The following is a 26,782-nucleotide window of genomic DNA, read 5'->3' as shown; positions in this document are numbered from 1 at the left end:
TAACAGCTGATAAAAAAGTACCTCATGATATGCTATGTAGACCATCTATAACATATAAGCAAATGGTCTTTAGTCAGAGTATCATGCCTCAACCTTTTCCATAGTTTGAAAACACAGAAAAATTTATTCTTCCACAGTTAAGGAATTTGCTTTTCCTAAGTTGGCAGTACTGGCTTCAAGAAGGAAGGAAGAAATTTTATAATTTAACATCCTATAAACAAGCTAATTACATATACATATAAAGGCATTGGGGAAGAAATGACTCACAAACTGATGGGAGCAACAGTATAGCATTCACTTGAAGCAAAACCACAGAAAAACTACATGCTTAAATTAACCTGGCCTGTGAGGTATTTGATCATCATCAGACTTAGCAACGCAATTGCACATCCAAAACAATCAGGCCCTTCTTTCATTAGGTGGTTTCTTGTGTGTCTTAATGGCCTGGACAAGCCACAATTAAAAGCACTGCGAGTGTGACCTTTAATTGTAGAAATATTTGTAGGATTATTTGCAATATTGTCATTCATTAACTCCATTTATTTTCCCTGATGAGAATCAAAACACACACACACACACACACACACGCACACTGGGATTACAAAATATTCTAGTTAATGACATTAATTGTTTCAACAGTTTTTACAGCATGTTTCATGCTAACATGGTAATCACAATCCATTATTAAGCAGCATATCAAAAAAGTGCCCAGTGTGATGATTTGGGCACCATTGCGTGTAACATACAATTTAAACTCCAACAAGCGCTACACCAGAGAAATTTTTTGAGCCTCGATACTGCTCCTGCTTCAGACAAACCACAGTCCAATGTCCTCTGGAAAACACCTTATGCTATAGATCTGTCCACCTAACATATCACACACTGAACAGGTCTGGATACAATTTGTTGATGATTTTCTTATCATGATCCTCCAACAATCAGTGTCAAGACATTATTGACTCAAATACAAACCTTACAGTGGGATTTTCCAGATGAATACATCTTTACCCTCCAAATCTATGCCACAATGTTCAGAAGCTCTGATTGCAGCATACTAGATCTCAAAGTCTATGTTATCATGCACAAATGGGTAATCATAATGATTTCTGTATTGTTGAGCAGTTAAATTAGGATTTATGCTCATTTCAATCACACGTGTTCCTACTGCTGTTGCAGTTTTCATAAATGTTACTATATTTATTGAATTCTGATCAGACACCAGAGATTTACCAGTGTGGCTACATGGTTCAGTTTTATGAAAACATTTTCTTTCGTAGACAGTGATGTTAAAGGAATTAATTATTTAGATGCATTATTTTCATTGTGTATTTCTCACTAGAAAAAAAAATTTAAGTGGCTTTATTATGTACAGAAACAGAAACACTTACAAGCTTAGCATGAGGAAGCAGAGCACTTGCTCTTCTTGGTACAAGATCACCATCAAAGTAAGTGGCACTTTTTTCAAATAAGTACTTTGCAGTGCCATTCTTCGGGACAGGAAAGAAGTTCATGTACCTGAAAAAGTAATTTCCAAGTTACAAAAGTTACACAAATAACAACAATGGAAAATAGCATTACTGAGAAAACATACTCTCACTTTATGCCAGAATGAATAAGCACTGAAAACATGGGTGGTTACTTAAGCTTTCAGTTTCACCAGTTACTTCTTGCTAGTTATTTTTGAGTGTGTGCTATTACTTCACTGCAAACAGCTGATTAGGGTGCTTTTTATATATTTACTATTGGATGGTTGGAATACGGTATCAAGTAAATATGTTTAAGGACTTGAACTCTGTAATGATGCATAAGAGGGAGGCCAACAAAATGATAAAAGTCAAAAGAAATTTGTGTTACACACATACATTTCTCTAGCCTGCACAGAAATGTGATCAGGAACCCATCTAGTACACAAAATGGAAAACTGTCAAAGAAAATTGTTCATTTTACACACAAGTTTAGAAGCTTGGTTTGGATGAGTAGAGGCAATTTAGGGTGGTAAATCATAAAATATGGACGGAAGGGGAGGAGTAACACCTTGTTAAAAAACCTGAATCCAACTGGCTACAGATGGTAGTACACTGAGAGGGTCCCCGCCTAGGGTTACAGATGAAACCTGGACAAAGGTCTTGAAGACATAAGAGGAAGTTTTATTTAATTCCCAATGGTGGAGAGAATGGAAGAGCCTAGTGGAGTGAACATGAATAAAATATCAAATTTCGAACTAATATCTTATCTGGGAATTCAGTTGCCTATGTTGTATGTAATACAATTTCAACTGCAGCATGGAAAGTCTGCCAAATGAATGCTTTACCCCAGGTGGTAACTTGAGAGAGAAATCCACCATTGCATCACACAGTGCACTGGGACCAGGGGTTCTGGGGAGTCCCAACAACTGCAATCAGAAGGTTGAATCAAAGCAACCTTGGAATCCTTCTAAAATAAAATTCAAAATGAAATTCTTTCTAGGCACTTCAAATGTAAATTCTCTAATCAACATTGGTAAAGAAAATGAACTAGTAATACTTTTAGAGAAAAACAAAACTCAAATTTTAGCAGTTCAAGAAACATCATTTCTGATATCAAATGCAGTAGATACTTGTAACTACAGAATCTTCAAAGGCAAACCACCAATCAAAATTATGAATCAGATGCCATCATTGGGCACAGCTTTCTACGTTCATCAAAGTATAATAGGAAATGCAACAGAATTTAAGTCCACCTCAGAGAGAATGTCTTTCTTATCAGTTAAATGCAAAAACAAGATATACACACTTGTTAATTGCCATGCACCAATAAATGAAGTCAACAGGAAAAATCCACAAAAAAGAGGAATTCTGGGATCCTTTAGAAACTGAAATATCTAAAATTCCACAATGCAAATGGTATGAGGCTAATCAGTTTCTGTCAAAGCTCTCACTTGCAATGAAACTCAGTCTTTTTTAGAAAACTCCCAAGAAAAGCTAAAACTTAAGTATCTTTCAGCCCAATGTTAGGAGAGTTTCAGTTACATCATTTGGCTATTTCGCAAAAAAGTACAATGGAAGCTGTAAATGTGAAAGTAATAAGGAATGGTGAATCTGATTCTAATCATTATTTCTCTAAAATTAAAGCCAAGCTCCTACCAACTAAAGAAAAAAGAAAGTCACAAAGGTTAATAAAAATTAATACAGGTAGGCTTACTATAACAAAAGAATCAATTAAAAACTATCAAGAAAAAATTAATGTTGCTAAACATGACAACCAGCAAGAAATATCCAAAATGAGCTTTTTGTGGGAATCACTGCACAAAGAATAGATCACACACAGTGTATTTCACATGTCTGAAATGGACGCTGTTGACAACATGTTTACTCTTTGGAACTGGACACTACTCTTAGACTTGTTTAGTTCACTTTCAACAGTTTTAATAGTGAGTTATGCAAAATTAAAAACTTTCATTGTAGCATCTACAAGAGAGTTTTCACTGTTAAATGATGAACATGCTGGATCACTACATCCTTGTGACCCCGAAAATGCAGAAAAAGTCACAGGCAACAAAGACCACACAGAGTCATATGACATTGTATCAAGACGTCGATTGAGCTCAAGGCCCACTGCATCTGTTAAAGGTACCAGAGAACTTGCAAAAGCAGATTAAGGATCTTGAAGATGCAACAGAAATGCAAGCTAGAGAAGAGACATGCCCACAATCACTGAGAAAAGACGAAGATTCAATACACAGACATGCTGACAAATAAGAGTTGCAAGTCAGACCTAGAAGGCAAACTCCATGGTTCTTAACTGACAAACCAGAATTATGGGTGGCAATGTTAGACCTAGCTGTAACCAGTTTTGACACTAGAGCTGCCGCTATGGTCACAGGTGTCATATCGAAATCACTACCAAAAACAACAGTATACACAGCTAAGGAAAATGCTAATTGATTGGTTGTGTAAGTCAGTGGAGCAATTATTGCACAGAAACCAGATAGGCAACAGAACACTAGCAGAATTCTGCCAACATTTATGAAATATCATCAGTGAAGAGGAGTTATCAGATGCCATGCTATGTCACGTATGGATAGAACAGCTGCCAGTTATGGCGCAAGCAGCTGTTGTTACCTACAGCAGTACTGATTCAAATGGCTCTGAGCACTATGGGACTTAACATCTATGGTCATCAGTCCCCTAGAACTTAGAACTACTTAAACCTAACTAACCTAAGGACAGCACACAACACCCAGCCATCACGAGGCAGAGAAAATCCCTGACCCCGCCGGGAATCGAACCCGGGAACCCGGGCGTGGGAAGCGAGAACGTTACCGCACGACCACGAGATGCGGGCACAGCAGTACTGACACCAACACGATAACTCTGGTTGCAGACAAATTGTACGTAATGTTAGACAAGACAAACACACTGAGTGCAATTAAACTGCATGAGGAAAGCAACATGTAAGAGACTGTGGCTATATGAAAAGAGTGACACACAGATGTTAACAGTCAGTACGAACACTTGAAAGAGCAGATAGAAGCATTGCAGAAACAGGTAGTGGCACTGGTAGAAGATACACAGGGTATACACCAACAAGACAGTGGATGTAAGAATCAGCAATATTTTAAGAAGAGGAAAGATTCAACATGTTGTTATCATCGGTATTTTAGGGAGCAAGCCAGGAAGTGTCCTTCTCCGTGTTCAGTTTATATTCAAATGGCACCAGCAGTTGCCAATAGGTGCTGCACACCACAGCGCTCAACAAAAGCACCATACTAAGACAGTCAGTGACTTAACAGAACCCCTAGTGAGTAACCAAGCCAGTCTACTAACATTGTCATGCAGATTGTATGTAAGAGACGTTAAGGTGACTCACTACTATCTCGTCAATTCAGGCTCTGATGTTAGGACATTAAAAGTATGCACAGAAAAAAGAACATCCAGCCAAACCTACTAAGCTCATGGCTGCAAACAGTTTGCTCATAGCAATATACGTACATCACAAAATAGAAGTGGATCTCGGATTTAGGAAAAATTCATGCAGAATTTCATGCTGTCAGATGTCTCATAGCCTATCCTGGGAGCAGATTTTATTTGTTAACAGAGGATAGACATGAACCTCAATGCAGCACAGATAAAAATGAACAGTGAGGTCATCACAGGACCTCTGGGCTGAAGTGCTGTGAGCACCTTGGGTAGCCGTAACAAGTAAACGCAGTGTTGCCAGTACACCACGTTAAGACCACACCAGGACAACGAGTCTCACAATGGCCGAGATGACTAACTCCCAATTGTTATGCAGCAGCAAAGGCGGGGTTCAAAATTGTGCAACAAACAGGCATCATCTGCAGGTCAGATAGCCTGTGGGTGTCCCCACTACATCTGGTAAAGAAGAAAGATGACATTTGGAGGCCCTGTGGGGAATACTGGGCCCTGAACAAACGAACAGTCCCAGACTGATATCTGCTTCCAAATATTAAAGACTTCACAAACGTACTAGTGGGATCCACAATATTCAGCATAATCAATTGCAAGAAGGCATATGACCAAATACCAGTGGTGAATGAAGACATACTGAAGAGTGCTGTGGTAACTCCATTTGGATTGTTCGAGTTTTTACAAATGCCCTTCCGGTTAAGAAGTGCTGCACAGGCATGGCAATGTTTTGTGGACAAAGTCCTTAGACGGCTGAATTTTTGACTTGCATACCTGGACGACATCTTGATATTTTCCAGAATGACTACAGAGCATAAAGAACACCTCAAAGCAGTCTTTGACCAAATACAGAACTATGGTATAGTGGTCAATGAAGCAAAGTGTACTCTGGATCAGATGCACGTAAATTTCCTCAGCTACTTCATTTCAGCATCTGACATCTGATCTTTGGAAGACAAGATTGAAATCATAAAGGATATCCCCACCCGACATACTTTCTTCAGCTAAGAAGATTCCGAGGAGTCATAAATTTCTACCGGTAGCACGTACCAGGAGCATCTGAGGTACAAGCACCACTGACAGCAGCTCTAGCAGATGAACATGCTGCAGGTGAGCTGCCACTGCACTGGATAGCAGTGAGCTTTCAACCAGGTAAAAGCTAGCTTGCAGAAGGCAATTTTGTTAGCCCATCCTGTACATGACACACCTTTAGTAGTAGTCATAGACACCAGCCAGCAGGCAATTGGTGCCGCCCTTCATCAATGTTGATGATTGTTGGCAGCCCTTGAATTTTTTCTCCCACAAGCTCACAGCATCCCAAGTCAAATGGAGCACTTTTTATTGCGATCTATTGGCTGCATATCAAGCAGTGCGGCACTTCTGCCCATACACTGGAGCAGGACCATTCTTCATATGCACGGATCAAAAACCTGTAACTTTTGCCTTCAGCACACATAAGGACAACTATCCCCAATACAATTTTGGCAACTTGAATTTATTGGGCAGTTCAGTGCAGATATTAGGCACATAAACGGGGCCAAAAATGTGGTGGCTGTTTTTTTTTTCATGGGTCAGAGCCATCTCCTATATGGCAGATTACAGGCAGCTGACCACAGCACAGGGCACCAATGCTCGGCTAACTCCTAAAAGAATGTTTACATCGTGAATTGACAGGACTACTGCAATTTAAACAGATACAGCCAGCAGGGTCTAAGGGAAATACCTTGTGTGATAAGTCACAAGACAAACCCAGACTTATCATACCAGAACAATGATGAACAGCTGTTTTTGATGGAATTTGTGGTTTGGCTCATCCTAGTGCAAACACAAGCATTAGGCTGCTGACAGAGCAGTTTGTATGGCCCGGCATAAATAAGGATTGCTGCAGGTGGGCAAAATCATGTCAATGACGCAAAGTGGGCATGCACATCAACAAGAAAGTGGGAGAATTTCCAGAAACAACAGACTGCTTCTCCCATGTTCACTTGGGTATTGTAGGACTGATGCCAGAGTCAGAAGGGTGCCAATAATTGCTGTTAGCAACTGACTGTTACATTTGACAGGTAGAGGCAGTACCCATCACTCACATCTCGATGGAGACAGCAGCAAAAGTTTTCTCAGCATCGTGGATAGCAAGTATTGGCAACCCATCACAAGTTACCACAGACAAGGGGTGACAGTTTGAATCAACACTGTTCCTAGAGCTGGCTAAGTTTGTAGGTCCTGCCATCATCATACAACCAGCTACCATCCAGCGAGTAATGGGATGGTGGAAAACTGGCAGAGGACATTGAAAGCTGCTATCATGTGTCACGAAGACAAGTCGACCTCTGCACTGCCACTAGTACTGTTAGGCCTCCGCACCATAAATAAACAAGATATGAGTGTCAACAGCAGAGATGATATATGGATAGATCCTACGTCTGCTGTCAGAATTTTGTTTGACACTATCGGAACAGACATGCCACAATCTGCCATACTTTCTGCAACGAGTACAAAGCCACATTTCAAAACTCCAACTGCCATCAGCAACATGACATGGTGAACAAAAGTTTTTTATGCACTGGGAACTCAGCACATGCTCACATGTAATGCTGAGGACAGATGCAGTAGGTCCTCCTCTGCCACCACCATGTGCAGAGACATACAGAGTCATAACACATGGCAAACATATGATGCAGATACAATGCAATGGCAAACAACAGACAGTGTCCCTAGAGAGGGTGAAGCTGGAATGTATACTGGTATCAGACAATGAAAAGCAAGGAGAAACTACACTCACAACTGCAGAACAGACAGAAGGAGGAGAGCACATGGAGCAAATGAAACACTCAACACGGCAAGCAGACCCAGAAGAAATGCCAGAAAAGCCAGTAGTTTGCACCAGGACCAGCTGATGTGTGCAACACGAATACCCATACATTCCGGGAGCTCTGCTCTATTGGGGAGGGGAGAAGAGGGGAGGGGAGGGGATGTGGCTGTGTGGGAATCACTGCAGAAAGAATAGTTCACATGTTTGGATTGGGCACTGTTGACAGAATGTTTACTCTTTGGAATTGGACACTACTCTTAGACTTTTTTACTTCACTTTTGATAGTTTTTAATAGCAAGTTATGTAAAAATAAAAATTTTTGTTGTAGCATCCCCAAGGATGTTTTCATTGTCTGCAATAATGAACAAGCAGGATCACTACAGTTGGAAAAGTAGAAACTTTTGGAAATAGACAAAAACTTTGTAAAAAATAATACTTGTGACTTTTATCAAACTTTTAAGAACAAATTAAAAGGGTTGTTGTTGTTGTTGTTGTTGTGGTCTTCAGTCCTGAGACTGGTTTGATGCAGCTCTCCATGCTACTCTATCCTGTGCAAGCTTCTTCATCTCCCAGTACCTACTGCAACCTACATCCTTCTGAATCTGCTTAGTGTATTCATCTCTTGGTCTCCCCCTACCCTCCACGCTGCCCTCCAATACTAAATCGGTGATCCCTTGATGCCTCAGAACATGCCCTACCAACCGATCCCTTCTTCTGGTCAAGTTGTGCCACAAACTCCTCTTCTCCCCAATCCTATTCAGTACCTCCTCATTAGTTATGTGATCTACCCATCTAATCTTCAGCATTCTTCTGTAGCACCACATTTCGAAAGCTTCTATTCTCTTCTTGTCCAAACTATTTACTGTCCATGTTTCACTTCCATACATGGCTACACTCCATACAAATACTTTCAGAAATGACTTCCTGACACTTAAATCTATACTCGATGTTAACAAATTTCTCTTCTTCAGAAACGCTTTCCTTGCCATTGCCAGTCTACATTTTATATCCTCTCTATTTCGACCATCATCAGTTATTTTGCTCCCCAAATAGCAAAACTCCTTTACTACTTTAAGTGTCTCATTTCCTAATCTAATACCCTCAACATCACCCGACTTAATTCGACTACATTCCATTATCCTCGTTTTGCTTTTGTTGATGTTCATCTTATATCCTCCCTTCAAGACACCATCCATTCCATTCAACTGCTCTTCCAAGTCCTTTGCTGTCTCTGACAGAATTACAATGTCATCAGCAAACCTCAAAGTTTTTTTTCTTCTCCATGGATTTTAATACCTACTCCAAATTTTTCTTTTGTTTCCTTTACTGCTTGCTCAATATACAGATTGAATAACATTGGGGAGAGGCTACAACCCTGTCTTACTCCCTTCCCAACCACTGCTTCCCTTTCATGTCCCTCGACTCTTATACCTGCCATCTGGTTTCTGTACAAATTGTAAATAGCCTTTCACTCCCTGTATTTTACCCCTGCCACCTTTAGAATTTGAAAGAGAGTATTCCAGTCAACATTGTCAAAAGCTTTCTCTAAGTCTACAAATGCTAGAAACGTAGGTTTGCCTTTCCTTAATCTTTCTTCTAAGATAAGTCGTAAGGTCAGTATTGCCTCACGTGTTCCAGTATTTCTACAGAATCCAAACTGATCTTCCCCGAGGTCGGCTTCTACTAGTTTTTCCATTCGTCTGTAAAGAATTCGTGTTAGTATTTTGCAGCTGTGGCTTATTAAACTGATTGTTCGGTAATTCTCACATCTGTCAACACCTGCTATCTTTGGGATTGGAATTATTATGTTCTTCTTGAAGTCCGAGGGTATTTCGCCTGTTTCATACATCTTGCTCACCAGATGGTAGAGTTTTGTCAGGACTGGCTCTCCCAAGGCCGTCAGTAGTTCCAAAGGAATGTCTAGCAATATGAGGTGTCTTTTTTTGGTTCTAATAAAACCCCATGTCATTCCAAGCATGTGTGTTAATTTTTACCTCTCAATCTACATTATTCCATGATTTATTAAGTTTTCAAATTTATACTGATTTTTTGATCACCCGGTATTTCCTGGCCGAGGCACTGGCAATGGACAACAGTGACAGGAGCTTCACCTGGCCGCCACTCGTGCCGGATACAAATACTGCGATGCCAGACTGCATGGGCACACCACCACATCCCTTCCCACTTCTACGGAGCAGGTGCCAAGGGCATTAGTGAACAAAACCACAAAACAGGACTATGCTAACTGAATCACTGCTGATGGGCGGTTGTCATAGGTGAGGTAGCCACCACATTCACCCAGGTGTCACAACAAATTTTGACAGCAGTGACAGCAGTTAAGCAAATGCTGCTGCATTGCAATGGTGTCATCTGAAGAGGTGTCGCCCTCAAAGGGATTGATGGCCAGCTGTCTCCAGCCGAAAAGGTGTGCCAACGGAAGTGGCCAGGACGATGGTGTGCCAGCTGTGCAATTATCTCACATGTGATGTCTCTATGGACCACGTGGTGGCAAGAGACAGAGACAGCAATGCCAAGGAAATGTCCACCCTTTGCCTCGATGAATGCCCAATGTCTGGGCAGCCACCATTACAACCGGTACATCTGAGGAAGGAGCCTCCGTGGTATCCAGCCTGTGCGAGATGGCGACATCTGCAGGCAGGTCTCCGATGGTGTCCATTGCAGTTGTGGCAGGTCGTTACCCCTCTGAAGGCATAGTTGATTTGAACTGTGGGAGAAATATGCCTCACCAGCATTCACACTGAATATTTGTCAGTTATGCATCTCGTGAACTATAGCTGGCACTCATTCTGGCCACTGGCTGGATTGCCCACAGCATATTATGAAGGGCACAGCTGTGGCACAGGATGGAGCAGGTTAGCAGCATCCAGGGTTGTCATCTGGGCAGAACCTCCACTGGGCTGCAGGCATTCAGCACAGAGGTTGTGTAGATACTCAGGAAGGGAGGCAATGCTATGTCGGCAAGTGAGTCAAATGTGTCTTAAATGCACACACTGTTATGTTTCACCTTGCCATTTGATAGACTGTGGAATGGGGTGTATGTGAGGTGAGTAATACCTTTCTGGGCGCAGAAATCATGGAACAGTGCGGAGGCAAACTGTGTACCATTATTGTCAGTGGCAATCCTTTGATTGCAAAAATCTGCATTAGAGCCCACACGGTAGTATCTGCCATGGTGGAGTAAATGTGCATGACTTACAGGTAATTAGAAAGTACATCCCCATTACTAACCAGATGGAACGATAGAAAGGACAGCAAAATTGATGTGTATGCAGTCCCACATATGATCAGAGGTGGACCACAGAGCAAAAGTTTTTGAGGGGCCTGTCTGAAGCTCGGCACACCGAAGCATCTCAATCACTGAATCGGTGCTGGGCCAGTAGACAAAATGCCATGCCAGCATTTTGATGCAGGCTATGCCCCAGTGCCCACAGTGGGGAAGTGTCAGAATTCGAGGCCACAGGACAGTCAGAATGAAATTGCATATTTCATTGGAATCCATACTAAAGAGAAGTGTTCCATCAACAGCCGCAAGCTGATTACAAAGAAGGAAAAGATTGTAGCCATTTGGGCCAACCCTGCAGCACAAAATGAGACACCTGATGGAGCACTGGATCTCACCAAGTGGCTTTCTCTGCACACTTGGCAGTGACTGGGATCCTGCCGCACACCATCATTGATACAGAAATGCACAGCATCCATGGGTAGTGAGTTGTGCTTGGGTAGCTCAGTTGGTACAGCAAAGGTCTCAATCCGGCACACAGTTTTAATCTGCCAGGAAGTTTTATATCAGCACACACTCTGCTGAAGAGTGAAAATCTCATTCTGGCAGCATCCATTTTGCCAAATTCTGGGTCAGGACCGATGGGTACGTGTGACAGTGCATCTGCCTTGGCATGACAAGCAGTGGGACAGTAAGGAATCTCGTACTGATACGCATTCAAAAATAGAGTCCATCACTGTAGTCACTGTGCAGTCCTGTCACAAAGCTGAGAATGGGGAAAGGGCCACAAACGATTCATGGTTTGTGATGAGATGGAATTTGTTTCCATAAAGGAAAATGTGGCACTCACACGCCACACAGATGATCACCAATGCTAATATGACTACGAAGTCTTTTGCGACGGAGTCCTTGTATAAATAGTTCTTGGTTTACTTGCCATGTCAAATTTGGATAAAATCCCGAGCTTTTGGTGACTACTTCAGCTTTACCCCTGATGAAGATCACCAATGCTTCCTTTTCTATTTGCAAATAATTGCGTTGAGCCGCTGTCAACATCTTTGAGACATACGGCAGAGGTTGATCCATTAGCTTCACTGTGCGACAAAACTGACCTACTCCATACTGGGATCCATCTGTGGCAAGAACCAGCAGGTACTGAGACATGGGGAAGACATTAGCAACAACTTGATGTCAGTCAACACCTTGTCACAGTCCACCGACAAAACAAAAGAAACACCTTTCTTCCACAAGTTGTATATGGGATGAATGACATCTGCCACATTGGGAATAAATTTTGAATAGTAACTGATTCTTCCCAAAAATGGTTGGAGTTCTTTCAAATTCCATGACTTAGGAAGGCTGGCAATAGCCACTAGATGCTGCTGCCTAAGATGGCAGAAGATGGCCAACATATTCTACTTCTGCCTGAAAAAACTTTGACTTCTGCATGTTGCACTTAAGGCCTGCCTCTTGTATTTAGTGAAAAGACTCCGAAGGTTGTCATGCTCTTCATGCCATGTCATCTAGAAGATTACACGACAGGGGACATTGCCTAATAACTGCTCTAAGACTTGCTGAAAAACAGTGCATAATTTTGCACTGACTGCAGAAATACCTGTGTGTATTGTGATATATTGTGAAATTTCGAACATTCATGAGTGCCATGATAGAATCATACTTTTATTGTCAATTATAGGCTTAAACCTAGTTGTGCTCTTTTCAAATTTTTGAGAACAGTGCATCTGTCCTCATTCAAAACAATCATTCTCTAATTTCATTATACAATTACATGAGAAATAGGTTATTTTTAACAATTTCTGGATGCTTACAAAACTATATTTTCATATGTTACCATTACGAGTGTTAATTGGCATTTGCGATTTAGTTACTGTAGCAGATATTCTAAATAAACATACTGTGTTACATCTACTTTTACCTTAAAGAGGAGTGGTCCTATATATTATCTGCATTTATTGTAAATTAACTCTGTTTTCAAGTTTGCTAACATCTGTAATTAACATCAAACATTTTAGGAAGCTAGTAATTTTATCACAGGTTTTTGTTTCGCCTTAATAGAAATCTCATTCTGTGTATTTGCTTCAGTTCTTGTAGGGAATTAGCAAGTTCTTCGCTCAACAGATTGAAAAATAATCAGCAGGCTTAATTTAGAGTTATTTGTTCACTGCTTTGTAATACATTGCACCAGCCAAAACGCAGCCCCACTGTGAATGCTATTAAAACACACGGGACGAGTTGGCTGACGTTTGTAAGTAGCTGGAAATCACCCTGACTACTGTCAAACAGTTGGCAGCTGCTGCAAATTTGTGTGTTGGATGAACTCCTGAGAGTCGTGTACGTGTGATACCTGTACCACAGGTAGAGTCCACACAGAATACGGTTGCCGATGTAGAGTGACCAATTTTCGACCAGTGTAATGGGCAAGTTCATTGGTTTGTTCAGAGGGGGAGGCCTACACTGCCTGTGAACTTTCGGCTGGTTGGGAATGACAGAATCGAGGCACAAGCCTTTCAATCTTTCTCAAATGTTTTTACAGAAACTATTTGGTTAAAAAATTTAATTTTTGCTTTACTTGTAGCTTTATACACTCCTGGAAATGGAAAAAAGAACACATTGACACCGGTGTGTCAGACCCACCATACTTGCTCCGGACACTGCGAGAGGGCTGTACAAGCAATGATCACACGCACGGCACAGCGGACACACCAGGAACCGTGGTGTTGGCCGTCGAATGGCGCTAGCTGCGCAGCATTTGTGCACCGCCGCCGTCAGTGTCAGCCAGTTTGCCGTGGCATACGGAGCTCCATCGCAGTCTTTAACACTGGTAGCATGCCGTGACAGCGTGGATGTGAACCGTATGTGCAGTTGACGGACTTTGAGCGAGGGCATATAGTGGGCATGCGGGAGGCCGGGTGGACGTACCGCCGAATTACTCAACACGTGGGGCCTGAGGTCTCCACAGTACATCATTGTTGTCGCCAGTGGTCGGCGGAAGGTGCACGTGCCCGTCGACCTGGGACCGGACCGCAGCGACGCACGGATGCACGCCAAGACCGTAGGATCCTACGCAGTGCCGTAGGGGACCGCACCGCCACTTCCCAGCAAATTAGGGACACTGTTGCTCCTGGGGTATCGGCGAGGACCATTCGCAACCGTCTCCATGAAGCTGGGCTACGGTCCCGCACACCGTTAGGCCGTCTTCCGCTCATGCCCCAACATCATGCAGCCCGCCTCCAGTGGTGTCGCGACAGACGTGAATGGAGGGACGAATGGAGACGTGTCGTCTTCAGCGATGAGAGTCGCTTCTGCCTTGGTGCCAATGTTGGTCGTATGCGTGTTTGGCGCTGTGCAGGTGAGCGCCACAATCAGGACTGCATACGACCGAGGCACACAGGGCCAACACCCGGCATCATGGTGTGGGGAGCGATCTCCTACACTGGCCGTACACCACTGGTGATCGTCGAGGGGACACTGAATAGTGCACGGTACATCCAAACCGTCATCGAACCCATCGTTCTACCATTCCTAGACCGGCAAGGGAACTTGCTGTTCCAACAGGACAATGCACGTCCGCATGTATCCCGTGTCACCCAACGTGCTCTAGAAGGTGTAAGTCAACTACCCTGGCCAGCAAGATCTCCGGATCTGTCCCCCATTGAGCATGTTTGGGACTGGATGAAGCGTCGTCTCACGCTGTCTGCACGTCCAGCACGAACGCTGGTCCAACTGAGGCGCCAGGTGGAAATGGCATGGCAAGCCGTTCCACAGGACTACATCCAGCATCTCTACGATCGTCTCCATGGGAGAATAGCAGCCTGCATTGCTGCGAAAGGTGGATATACACTGTACTAGTGCCGACATTGTACATGCTCTGTTGCCTGTGTCTATGTGCCTGTGGTTCTGTCAGTGTGATCATGTGATGTATCTGACCCCAGGAATGTGTCAAGAAAGTTTCCCCTTCCTGGGACAATGAATTCACGGTGTTCTTATTTCAATTTCCAGGAGTGTATGACAGGTTCATGACGATGTGCCCATCATTTCGTTAAGGGTCATAGTTATTATGATATTTACATGGAAATAAGGCACTGCACAAAATTTGAAAAAGCCTGCAATGAAAAATAGGGGCCGCTATGATTTTGCATTTGGTGCATATTACATAATATGTTACTGCTTATGAAATTTAGCTAACATATTGAATTTTTCTTTAGACTTGGGTGGAGGTCTCCATCAGTCACTCAAATTGATCTGATGTAGAACACTCATTTTTGATAACGCCTTGCTAGCCATAAAGCCAGAGTGAAATATCCACAACATGTCTCATATTTCATAAATGGTTTAAGATATCAAAATGAGATTTTGGCAAATGATAGCACGAAAAGAAAGGAATATTTTCCCCATATGGTTATTATGCAAAACTTCATGATCTGCCATGTTATTCCACTAACTACAGACTTTTTGATGAGATAATGTAATGTTTAAGGGCTATCAATAGCTGGTGAAATGAGAAATGCTATGGGTTTTGGAACATAAGTGAAGACACTTCATGTTCAGTTTGTACCAAGGATGTGTTTTTTCTAAGATACAGACCTTACTTTTCTTCAGTTCCTCACTTAATAAAGCACTTTTTCAGAATTCTCTCACAGTCGTGTCTGCGCAACATGTTAGCAAGGTAAGAATGCATAAATGCTGATGTGTTTTGGCAAAAGAAGCAAATTTTAATATGGTAAGAAGAGAAATATGTAGCCTTTACTCAAAACTCGCCACTCATGATGCTTCTCTAAAAGTTACAAATGGTTAACAAGCCAGGTAGAAAGAAATCACTGCATTTTGAGCAGAATTCTTTTTAGGTACCAACCAAAGTGGAGGTGACAGATCTTTTTGAATGGTCATCACACAAGGGCCTTAGTTAACATTTACAAAAAACGTTAGTGCAGGCTGCAGTTTAGAATGGCACTTCCCCCCTGGTACTTGGCACTTCCCCTACAGTGCCTGCCCACGGCGCACTACCACTCTCCCCATGTGTGCCGTGCTGTCTGTGCAACTACCAGCTGTAGTATTCTGCGCAGACTCCGCTTCAAGTACTATCCTCTCCTGTGCATCCTGTCTCCTCTGCAGGTAGTAGAGGATCCATCATTACTCATCCACTTGACTGCAAATGGTGTGTCAGTGGTAGATCTTGGCATCCTGTACAGGGTGAATGGAGACCAGGGAGGACTCGGGGTGTTGTACTGGTCCCCCTAACCAAATAGTTTGATATGCTGTCTTTCGTTGAAACCAAAACTGAGCCATTGGAACTTACTTCACCTGTTGGGGGAAACCTGTTTTGTCCAGTGTCAGGAGGAAGCAAGCGCAAAGGAGTAGGGGCCCATTAATCATCAGCAGTTCAAACATATGGTGAATGATGGTATCCCTTAGCAAAAGGCAGGAAGAAGCAGGAAAGGACACCAGGTGCACTCAGAGTGTATGCCTGGGGGCCTCATTTAACATGTTGAAGAGAGGGAACTGGGTGTACCCAACTGCAGATTGTAGCGCATGTTGGAACAAATGATGCCTGGCATCTGAGATCTGAGCTCATACTTTGGTCATTCCAGTGACTGGCATACATGTTCAAGAAGACAAGCCTTGCACATGCAGTTTCAATGAAGCTCACAATTTGCAGCATGGTCCCCAGAACTGATCATGGCCCTTTGCTCTGTGTCAAGTAGAAGGACTGAAGCAGAGACTATGAAGGTTCAGTGACAAGCTAGGCTGTGACTTCCTGGACTTGCACCATAGGATTGAGAACTGTAGGGTCCTACTAAATTGGTCAGGTGTGCACTACAAATCAGAGGCTGCTACCCAGTGTGGAGTGCACACAAGAATTTTTTACATTAGGTGACTCTCCAGCTGATCCAGATAATGATAGCTGTATGAAACCCAGAAGTATCATCTTAAGATCTAAAGAAATGCCTCCCACAGGTGAAAGCATTAAAATCCCAATGGTACGGTGGTCAAGCATTCACAACAGAGTGCCAGAGTTTGAAGCACTCATGAAAAGCAGTGGATCTCACATAATACTAGGGACAGAGAGTGGGTTGAATCTGAAATTGGTTGCAGTGAGATTTTTGGGGAAAATTTAAGTGTATATCAAAAGGATAGGAAAATCGGTAATGTAGGTGGTGAATTTGTTGCAGTAGACAAAAAACTCAAACCCACCAGGATAGAAATTCAAGCTGCATGTGAGATTGTTCGAGCAAGACCCAGTATCAGGTGTGGATCCTTCTTTCGGCACCAGACTCATATCCTGATGTAACAAAAAACTTTAGAGAAAACATCAGTTCATGTGTACACAGGTTCCCTAACCCTACTGTAATCATCAGTAGAGACTTCAATCATCCAACAATTAACTGGGAAAATTACAGTTTTCTTAGTGATGGGCATGATAAGACATCCTGTGAAACATTACTAAATGCCTTTTCTGAAAACTACATAGAACAGATAGTTAGGAATCCCACTCATGAAGTAAATAAATTGAATGTAATGACAACAACTACACCTGACCTCCTTGAGGAGTTCCACATCAAAATTGGTTTCAGTGATCATGATGTGGTTGTGGCAACAACAGTTCCAAAGTACAAAGGACAATTAAAACAAGCAGACAGATACATAAGTTCAGCAAACTAGATGAAAGTCAGTAGTGACATATCTCAGTGAGGAACTTGAAATTTTCAACACAGGCCAGGAACATGTAGAGGAACTATGGCCAAAGTTTAAAAGAATAGTTGACCATGCACTAGATAGATATGCACCCAATAGAACAGTTTATAATGGGAAGGAATCTCCATGGTATACAGTCACTTAAAAGAAACTTTAAAGAAACAAAGATTACTGCATAACAGGTGTAAAAGAAAGCATAGGGCTATAGACACAGAGAGATGCTAAATTAAACGTGTTTGGCTGTCAAGAGGGCAATGTGAGGTGCTTTCAATGACTAACATAGTAGAATATTGTCATATGAGATTTCATAAAACCCAAAGAAATTCTGGTGACATGTAAAGGCTTTTAGAAGCACCAAAGTTAGTGTCCAGCCTGTAGTGAATGAGACAAGAACTGAAACTGAGGGTAGCAAAGAAAAAGCTGAGATGCTCAACTCTGTTTCTCTATTTCCCTATGTTCCTTTACAAAGGAAAAACCCCTTGTACTGCTGAAAAGATAATGAAATATGTATTAGTGTCAGTGGTGTTGAGAAACAGCTAAATCATTAAAAGTGAACAAAGCTCCAGTGTCATGGAATCCCTATCAGATTCTATGCCGAATTTGTGGCTCTTCTTCTAACTACAATCTATCGTAGATACCCATGACTGAACTTATGTGTTCATTCCATTTCATATCCCCACAAAGTGTTACACCCAGGTGTTCATATGAGTTGGCTGATGTCAACAGTGGCTTATTGATATTATGGTCATAGAATACTACTTTTTTTTCATTTTGTGAAGTGCACAATGCTACATTTCTGAACATTTCAAGCAAGTTGCCAATCTTTGCACCACTTTGAAATATTATCATAATCGACTGAATATTTATGCAGCATCTTTCAGATAGTATTTCATTATAGATAACTGCATAATCTGCAAAATCCTGATTTCCCTATTAATATTGTCTGCAAGATCATCAAACCACAGCCTGAACAGCAAGGGTCCCAACACACCTCCCTGGGGCACACCCGGTTATTTCTACATCTAACAATGATTCTCTATCCAAGATAACATGTTGCATCCTCCCTACCAGAAAGTCCTCAATCCAGTCACAAATTTTACTTGATGCCCCATATGATCGTAGTTTTGATAGAAAGTGTAGGTGTGGTGCTTTTCAGAAATCAAGAAATACAGCATTTATCTGTTTGCCTTGGTACAAAACTTCCAGTATATCTTGTGAGAAAAGTGTAAGTATTATTTCACATGATGATGTTTTCGAAACCCATGCTGGTTGGCACTGAGGAGGTCATTCTGTTCAAGATACCTCATTATGTCTAAGATTCTACAACAAATGGATGTCAAGGATCTTGGAAGGTAGTTTTGTGGATGACTCCTGCTATCATTCTTGTAGAAGGATGTGCCATGTGCTTTCTTTTCCAAGAACTGGAAATGATTTTTTGTTTGAGGGATCTACGATAGATTATAATTAGAAGCCATGAACCTCAAGGTGGTTTGCAGAGTATGGATGTAGTTGTAGATGTAGATGTAGATAGGGTGGGTGCTTGTGATGCCAAAAGGCAAGTGCCTGTAACAATATATCTTGAATGGGGATGTTGATGGCTCTGAGCACTATGGGATTTAACTTCTGAGGTCATCTGTTGGGGGTGTTGATATCTATAATCTGTCAGCATGAGGATTCCAGATGAAGCTGTAGATATTCCTCCACCATACCAATTTTTTAAAAACATTTGCCACATGCCAGTTTTGCGAAGATTTCATCAGTCCGCATAATTGGATAAGAATATCCTGCCAAACGAGTTTCAATGTGGATCTGAAATCTCCACACAAATGAAGAGTCCCTGAAGATTTGTAAATGACAACTAATGGCACAGCTCATTGGCTAGAGGGAGCAATGATGTATGTGCCCTGCAACCCATCAAGTCCCTCCTCGACTGCCGATCTCAGGAAGGAGCTGATCATGACGAAATTTAGATATTGCCATTGGTTTGAGGGTGATGTGTGTCTCAAAATCCTTTGCTGCCCCCAAACCTGGTGTAAACAGGAGACCAAACTCACAGCAGCTGTCATCCAGTTCCTGGAACAGAATAGCAGAAACGAGATGGATCACATCTTGAATTTGAAATAAAGAAACCGAGAATGCATCAAAACCAAAAATGTTCTCCGACATAGTACTGTCTACATCCATAAACATAATACCCCTCAGGGTACTTGATGGTGACATCAATCGTAAACTCTCCTTGAACAGGAATGGGCTCCTCAGGGTACTTGATGGTTGACATCAATCGTAAACTCTCCTTGAACAGGAATGGGCTGGTTTCCATAACTGACCGAATGACAATTTGCAGACGAGAGAGCAGGTCGACCGAGACTATGATATGTTTCCAGTTTCACAAGGAACACAGAGGACCCAATGTTGACCTGTAAATAGTTAGCTTGTTGCTGAATCAACAGCATAAATGTAAATCTTGCTGCGGGTGTCAAGCTCTTGGTCATGGACAGGCATAAAACTACGCACTTCCATGAACCCCATGTCTGTGTCTGAGGCCCGGCTACACAGGGAACTACGACTTGGACGTATGGCCTTGTCTGTCACAAGCATCACACACAGTGTGTGTATGCAGGTAACAGCACAGAGAGTGTACACGGAAACAGTCACGACATGACGGAAAAGTGGAGTCGAAAACAGCGACAATCTATTGTGACCCAAATTAATTAAGGAACAAATTGAGGGCATCAGGGAATGCTGCCAATGTTGTGGCAACAAGAGTGTGGGTGTAATGTCTGTGACATCACCAAACTGTTCAGATGCAACTTCTGACACTTCAAAAACCTTAGCTACAGCTAAAACCAACCATTGGATCTTCTAAACACAATGCCTCCTGATGGACCGGTCTGTCCAGGGCAGAACAAACAATGATATTGTGAATCACAGAATTGGCACAGGAGTGCTGGCAGTGGGCAAACACAAATTTACACTTTCTACTGATCCCACAGAAGTTGGCTACCCATGCTTGATAGGACTGGCCCAGTTTCTTTTGCCATTGGTGGAACTACATATGGGAAACCACCACGCAGGTTTGCTTAAGATAATAAGCACTAAGCAAGTCTTACATTTCAGAAAATGATAATGCTGATGGATCTTTCAATGGGGAAAGTTTTCTAAACATGTAAAACATTTCAGGCACAATCCATGACAAGAAAAAGGCTTTCCAGAATGACTGATCCTCTACCTGAAATGCTGCTGCAGATGTTGCTGGTATGTGTCCCAACCTTCCTTTGCTTTTTGGAATGGTGGGAAAGCTGGGGGGGGGGGGGGGGGGGGGGGTCAATGGGTGAGTAGGCAGGAGTAGCTGGAGGGCCATTGCTCCTAACGAATTTGTAAAGAATTGACAAAACAAGTCTAACTGCTGCTACTGTTGTTGTAGCAGTTGAACCAATGCCAGATCCATTTCACACGTGAAAGACATGCACAGAATGAACTACTTCTTCACCAAAACTGCTGTATTTACACACTTTATTGACAACCACTACATACACAAAAATTATGTTGGTTGACAACTGCATACCAAATAATAACAAGGGTAGAGAAACACTGACTCAAATATTAACAGGCAAAGTACAGAGTCCTATCACTGATAACAGAATGCACACTGGTATGGAGCTGGTCTGACTTGAGAACCTTTGTGTACAGCAAAGAAGATACAAGTTGATGAGGCCCCACTGGTAGCAGCCCTATGTGGCTGTATTTGTTGTCCAGGGCAGTGGCATGCTTGCTTCACTGGGCCACCACTAGCACCATATACCAATGCTGTGGTGGTGGACTGTGTGGGTGCGCCACCACAGAAGAAGCTTATTGGCCAGTAGGAGGAGGATGGGGAGGGGGAATTTAGTAAGGAAAGCTTGAACGAAGAAATCATAACTTAACATAATTTTGTCTATATTGGCTTTGTTCTGAAATAATGGTATGTGGATAACTATCTACTCTTAAACATTATTAATCATTGTATTTTGATAAATTTATGTACAATAGCAAGTTAAAGTACCAGTCAAGGCCACGATAGTAGTTCTTCCCATTGAAGAACTGGATTTCCTCAAAGGTGTCCGGGCTGGGAAAGTTACTGCTGATGTCTGGATGCATAGAGAGAAACATGTAGAGGGCAGTTGTCCCAGTTTTCTGTGGTCCTATCACCAGGAAACGAGGCAGCTGTTCACAGGTTTTATTCCGAGACCAGATCCGTTGATGACGTATATCATTGCAAGGATTCTACAAAATATAAAAACATGTAAATTAGGTTTTGTCATTGAAACATTTCTTACTATGGTAAGTGATGTAAATGGCTTCAACAGATTACAACACTAAATTATGTGTAAATGGGGCCAGAAGTTGCAGACTATATTAACACAAAATACACAAGATAATAAGGATCCACTATTTCATAAGACAGTAAGTGGCAGCGGTATGAAATACACACATTTCGGCTTTCTTATCTAAATGTTCTATACTACAAAGGTAACTAAAAGACAATGCACATCCATAAGTTTCATAAAACAGAGAGTTGCAAATTATTTATCTTTCACAGGTACGTAGAAAAAAGCTTGTCTCCAAAGTTTCTACACTCTTCTCAAAGATATTAAAGTACAAAGCTCCTTCTCACATGACAGAAAGTGTGATTGTTTACCATTTACTGCAAGTGAAACTCTTTCAAACATCCACCCTCCCCCCTCTTTTTCTCCCTGTTAGCTGCTATAGAGATAAACCCTAGTTCCAAAAGCTTAACACTTTTTTTAGTATTTGTTACGGCACTACTAGCTGCTATTTTGGCCAATATAGTAGCAATTTATTTCAATTAGGTTAATTTCTCATTTTAATATCACTGTCTGATTTACAGAAATAACAGTTCAACAGCTTGATGTATCTAATATGTTGCATTTAAAAAAGATGATAGGTAAACAAGTTTATACTCTTCCCTATCTCTCTTGTTCCATGAACATCATGTATCACAGATGAAATTCTTAGAACATTCCATTATGACGAATTACACTACTGGCCATTAAAATTGCTACACCAAGAAGAAATGCAGATGATAAATGGGTATTCATTGGACAAATATATTATACTAGAACTGACATGTGATTATATTTTCATGAAATTTGGGTGCATAGATCCTGAGAAATCAGTACCCAGAACAACCACCTCTGGCCGTAATAATGGCCTTGATATGCATGGGCATTGAGTCAAACGGAGCTTGGATGGCATGTACGGGTACAGCTGCCCATGCAGCTTCAACATGATACCATAGTTCATCAAGAGTAGTGACTGGCGTATTGTGACAAGCCAGTTGCTCGGCCACCAGTGACCAGACGTTTTCAGTCGGTGAGAGATCTGGAGAATGTGCTGGCCAGGGCAGCAGTCGAACATTTTCTGTATCCAGAAAGGCCCATACAGGACCTGCAACATGCAGTCATACATTATTCTGCTGAAATGTAGAGTTTCGCAGGGATCGAATGAAGGGTAGAGCCACGGGTCATAACACATCTGAAATGCAATGTCCACTGTTCAAAGTACCATCAATGCGAACAAGAGGTGACCGAGACGTGTAACCAATGGCACCCCATACCATCACAGCGGGTGATACGCCAGTATGGCAAAGACGAATACGTGCTTCCAATGTGGGTTCACTGCGATGTCGCCAAACACGGATGCGACCATCATGATGCTGTAAACAGAACCTGGATTCATCCAAAAAAATGACGTTTTGCCATTCGTGCATCCAGGTTCATCGTTGAGTACACCATTGCAGGCGCTCCTGTCTGTGATGCAGTGTCAAGGGTAACCGCAGCCATGGTCTCTGAGCTCATAGTCCATGCTGCTGCAAATGTCATCAAACTGTTCGTGCAGATGGTTGTTGTCTTGCAAATGTCCCCATCTGTTGACTCAGGGATCGAGACGTGGCTGCACGATCCATTACAGCCACGCGGATAAGATGTCTGTCGTCTCGACTACTAGTGATATATTCCATATTCTGCTAACAGTCATTGGATCTCGACCAACGCGCTTTATCAAAGTTGGAAACGTGATGGTACGCATTTCTCCTCCTTATACGAGGCATCACAACAACATTTCACCAGGCAACGCCGGTCAAGTGCTGTTTGTGTATGAGAAATCGGTTGGAAACTTTCCTCATGTCAGTACATTGTAGGTGTCGCCACCAGCACCAAGCTCGTGTGAATGCTCTGAAAAGCTAATCATTTGCACAGAAACTTCTTCCTGTTGGTTAAATTTTGCATCTGTAGCATGTCATCTTCATGGCATTGCAACTTTAATGGCCAGTAGTGTAAATATTATCTAGCGTGTTGTGGGAAAATTTGTTTTCTTACAGAACTAAAGAAAAGATATGTCACCCAGCGCATAACAGGCAAAGCAGTTTTAAATGAGCTGATAAAGGTACAATTTCAGGTGCTTTAAAAGCTCTGTTTTGTATGTTTTATTCATAACTTGTCATCTTAGTTGTAATTACTTACATTGCTGAATATATATTAAAGTATACAATAATTATGGAAATAGATGGTCATAACCATTTACAAAACAGAATAGAGAGGATTATTACTGTGACTGACGGCAAAGAAAACTGATATCTGAACATACTTCTCCATGGAGAAACAAGGTCATATTGGCATACGTACCCCCCAGACGGGATCCACTTCTTGTGGATAGAGCTGAAAGTATCGTTCCCCGAGCTGCAAGGGAGGTGCAGTTTTCAACCTGAGATTTGTCCAGCACTGCAGGAACTTTATCACAGACTCAAATGTGTATTGTGCCAGGCGGTCATTCCCGTAATTTGACATGTGTGTCATAAATATGTTAATCTGGAACAAGGATGTTGTTGGTAAAAATTATTTTACAGAGGTAGCATACGGTCAGTTGTTATCACACTGTGAAATCAACATGTTAACACAGAATACAAATTTTAATGATGGATCTCCTCCATTACATTTCATAAGCTCACAAAAGCCTGAAATTTAAAGTGCAGCAGCTCTGTCCAGAATAAATCTAATAAGTGCATCGTTATTGAGCATACGAGATGCACTGAAAACATGAATCTCCAAAGCATACTATTTGTGTTGATGGTCACACCACCAGGTTAATATTTCATTGCTTCTTTTACTACTTACAATCACTTTCCTTATTATTTATGTCAGTATTCATTTCATGCCAACAGATAGAAGCACCCTTCCTCAAAATTGATTAGCGGTAACATTAAATATCTTACATGATAAATTACTCATGTCTGTACCCTTTTTTAAAATCAGGTTCTAAAACAATCAAATGAAAAAAAATGTATAAGAGAAGGAAAAATGACTAAGCATTTCCGGAAATTAATGACACATATGTAATGGAAGAATTTAACTATCCACATACCACTTCTAGGAAAACAATACAATATCCGTGCACAGCAAAATGGCGCTATCTGCAACCAGTGCCACGGCAACTGTAGTGCACTATAGGCCATAGATTACAGGATGCATGGCGGCTGCAGAGGTGTGTACAGGTGAACAGACATGCAACTGTTGAGCAACACACCACTAAGATGAACCGAGGGGGCTACCAATAGTGTCTCCTGAAGAACCGTTCGGAGAGCATTACCGCATACGGGCCTCCGTAGCAGGCACTCGATTCGTGCACTTGTGCCGACTGGTGTTCGTCAGCAATAGAGGTTGGAATTTGCATGCCATTACTGCAACTGATCATCCACTGAGTGGCAGATGATGGCCTTTTAAAATTAATCACATTTTATGCAACATCATGCAGATGGCCATTGGCATGAAATGTCTGAAAGCAAACATCCTGCAACCAGGAGGCAGTGTTATGGTCTGGGGAATGTTTTTGTGTGATTCCCCGGGTAGTCTCATCATTCTGGAAGGCACAATGGAACAATACAAGTACACCTCTGTCCTCGGAAACTGTGTCAACCCCCACAGGCAGTTTGTTTTTCCACGGCATGATGGCATTTACCAGCAGAACAGTGCAATGAGTCATACAGCTTGCAGTGTGCGTGTGTAGTTCAAAGAGCACTGGGATAAGTTTATCATGCTCCCCTTGCAATGAAACTCCCTGGGCTGAAACCCAATGGGAACCAGTGGGACCACCTCAATCAGATTGTTTGCATCGTGGATTCTTATCTGAGAAACATCCCTTCCAGAACCAAACTGACTTTCTTCTTGCACATCTCACAGTAACATATGCTCTAAAGGTGGTTATTCAGGCTTTTGACAGTTGCTCACATTAACGTACCTGGACAGTGTAATGTGGGTTATGTAATTTTTAAGGACAATAAAGAGTAATTCCAAATTGCTGCACTATTATGTGTAAAAACTGTAGTGAAGGTGGTGTCACGTCTAGTATTTCTGATAAATGAAGGCAGAGAAAAACAGTGGGTAATTAAAATTAAACCAAAAGACGAAAATTGTAGAGGCGGTATGTGGAAACTTTCTCCAAAGCCCTGCTTTCAAGACTTGAGAACGAAAGAAAAAAAAAAAAGAAAAAAAAGTTGTTTAGTGCCCGACCAACAATCCACAAACTATGGGTTCAAAACTAGGGCAGCCCAACATTTTTCTCTTACCCATCAATTATCACTTCCTTCAATTTTGGTTTTGTTAATGGGAAGAAATGGATTTATATCTGTGATATGTCTCTAGTAATACATTGAATTTACCAGTAGCACATTTTTATTTATAGACTATTTATTGATGCTCACAGGACAAATTATTGGTTTGGGAAAATAAACATCAAGGAATATAAATCTGTCAGTGGGTATCTTGCTAGCATGTATAACATGGATAATCAATGACCTGCATTACTATTACTGCGTCAATATAGAAAGTATATGTTTAGTTCTTCAAAATCAGCTACTGTGAAATTGTTTTTTCCATTTTTTTTATGTTTTTGCAGAAACATATTTTCCAGATTTCCTCAGTATAAGAGAAAGTTATTAGGTTCACAATGACTCATTGACAAAACATTAAAGCAGGGATGAAAAAGATATATTCAAAGCTTATAAGCTACTAACTTTGACCACAAACATCTCAGCAGTAAAATCTGAAATGGCTT

General features: G+C 41.7%; 1 protein-coding gene across 1 annotated transcript in view; it reads right to left on the bottom strand.

Annotated features, from left to right (window-relative positions):
* LOC124544957 (bifunctional heparan sulfate N-deacetylase/N-sulfotransferase) overlaps positions 1-26,782 on the bottom strand; it is a gene marked incomplete at its 5' end in the record, with an annotated part of 101,622 nt that overhangs the window by 32,362 nt on the left and 42,478 nt on the right. Inside the window, 3 exons of the mRNA XM_047123704.1 lie at positions 1,389-1,515; positions 21,717-21,937; positions 24,358-24,540. Coding sequence (XP_046979660.1) covers positions 1,389-1,515; positions 21,717-21,937; positions 24,358-24,540 — 531 coding nt within the window. The remainder of the gene's footprint in view (positions 1-1,388; positions 1,516-21,716; positions 21,938-24,357; positions 24,541-26,782) is intronic.

This window comes from Schistocerca americana, chromosome 8 (assembly GCF_021461395.2).
Source record: "Schistocerca americana isolate TAMUIC-IGC-003095 chromosome 8, iqSchAmer2.1, whole genome shotgun sequence".
Classification (NCBI taxonomy): Eukaryota; Metazoa; Arthropoda; class Insecta; order Orthoptera; family Acrididae; genus Schistocerca; species Schistocerca americana.
Note: the sequence above shows the minus strand (reverse complement) of the source record. Positions and strands in the feature narration are given on the sequence as shown.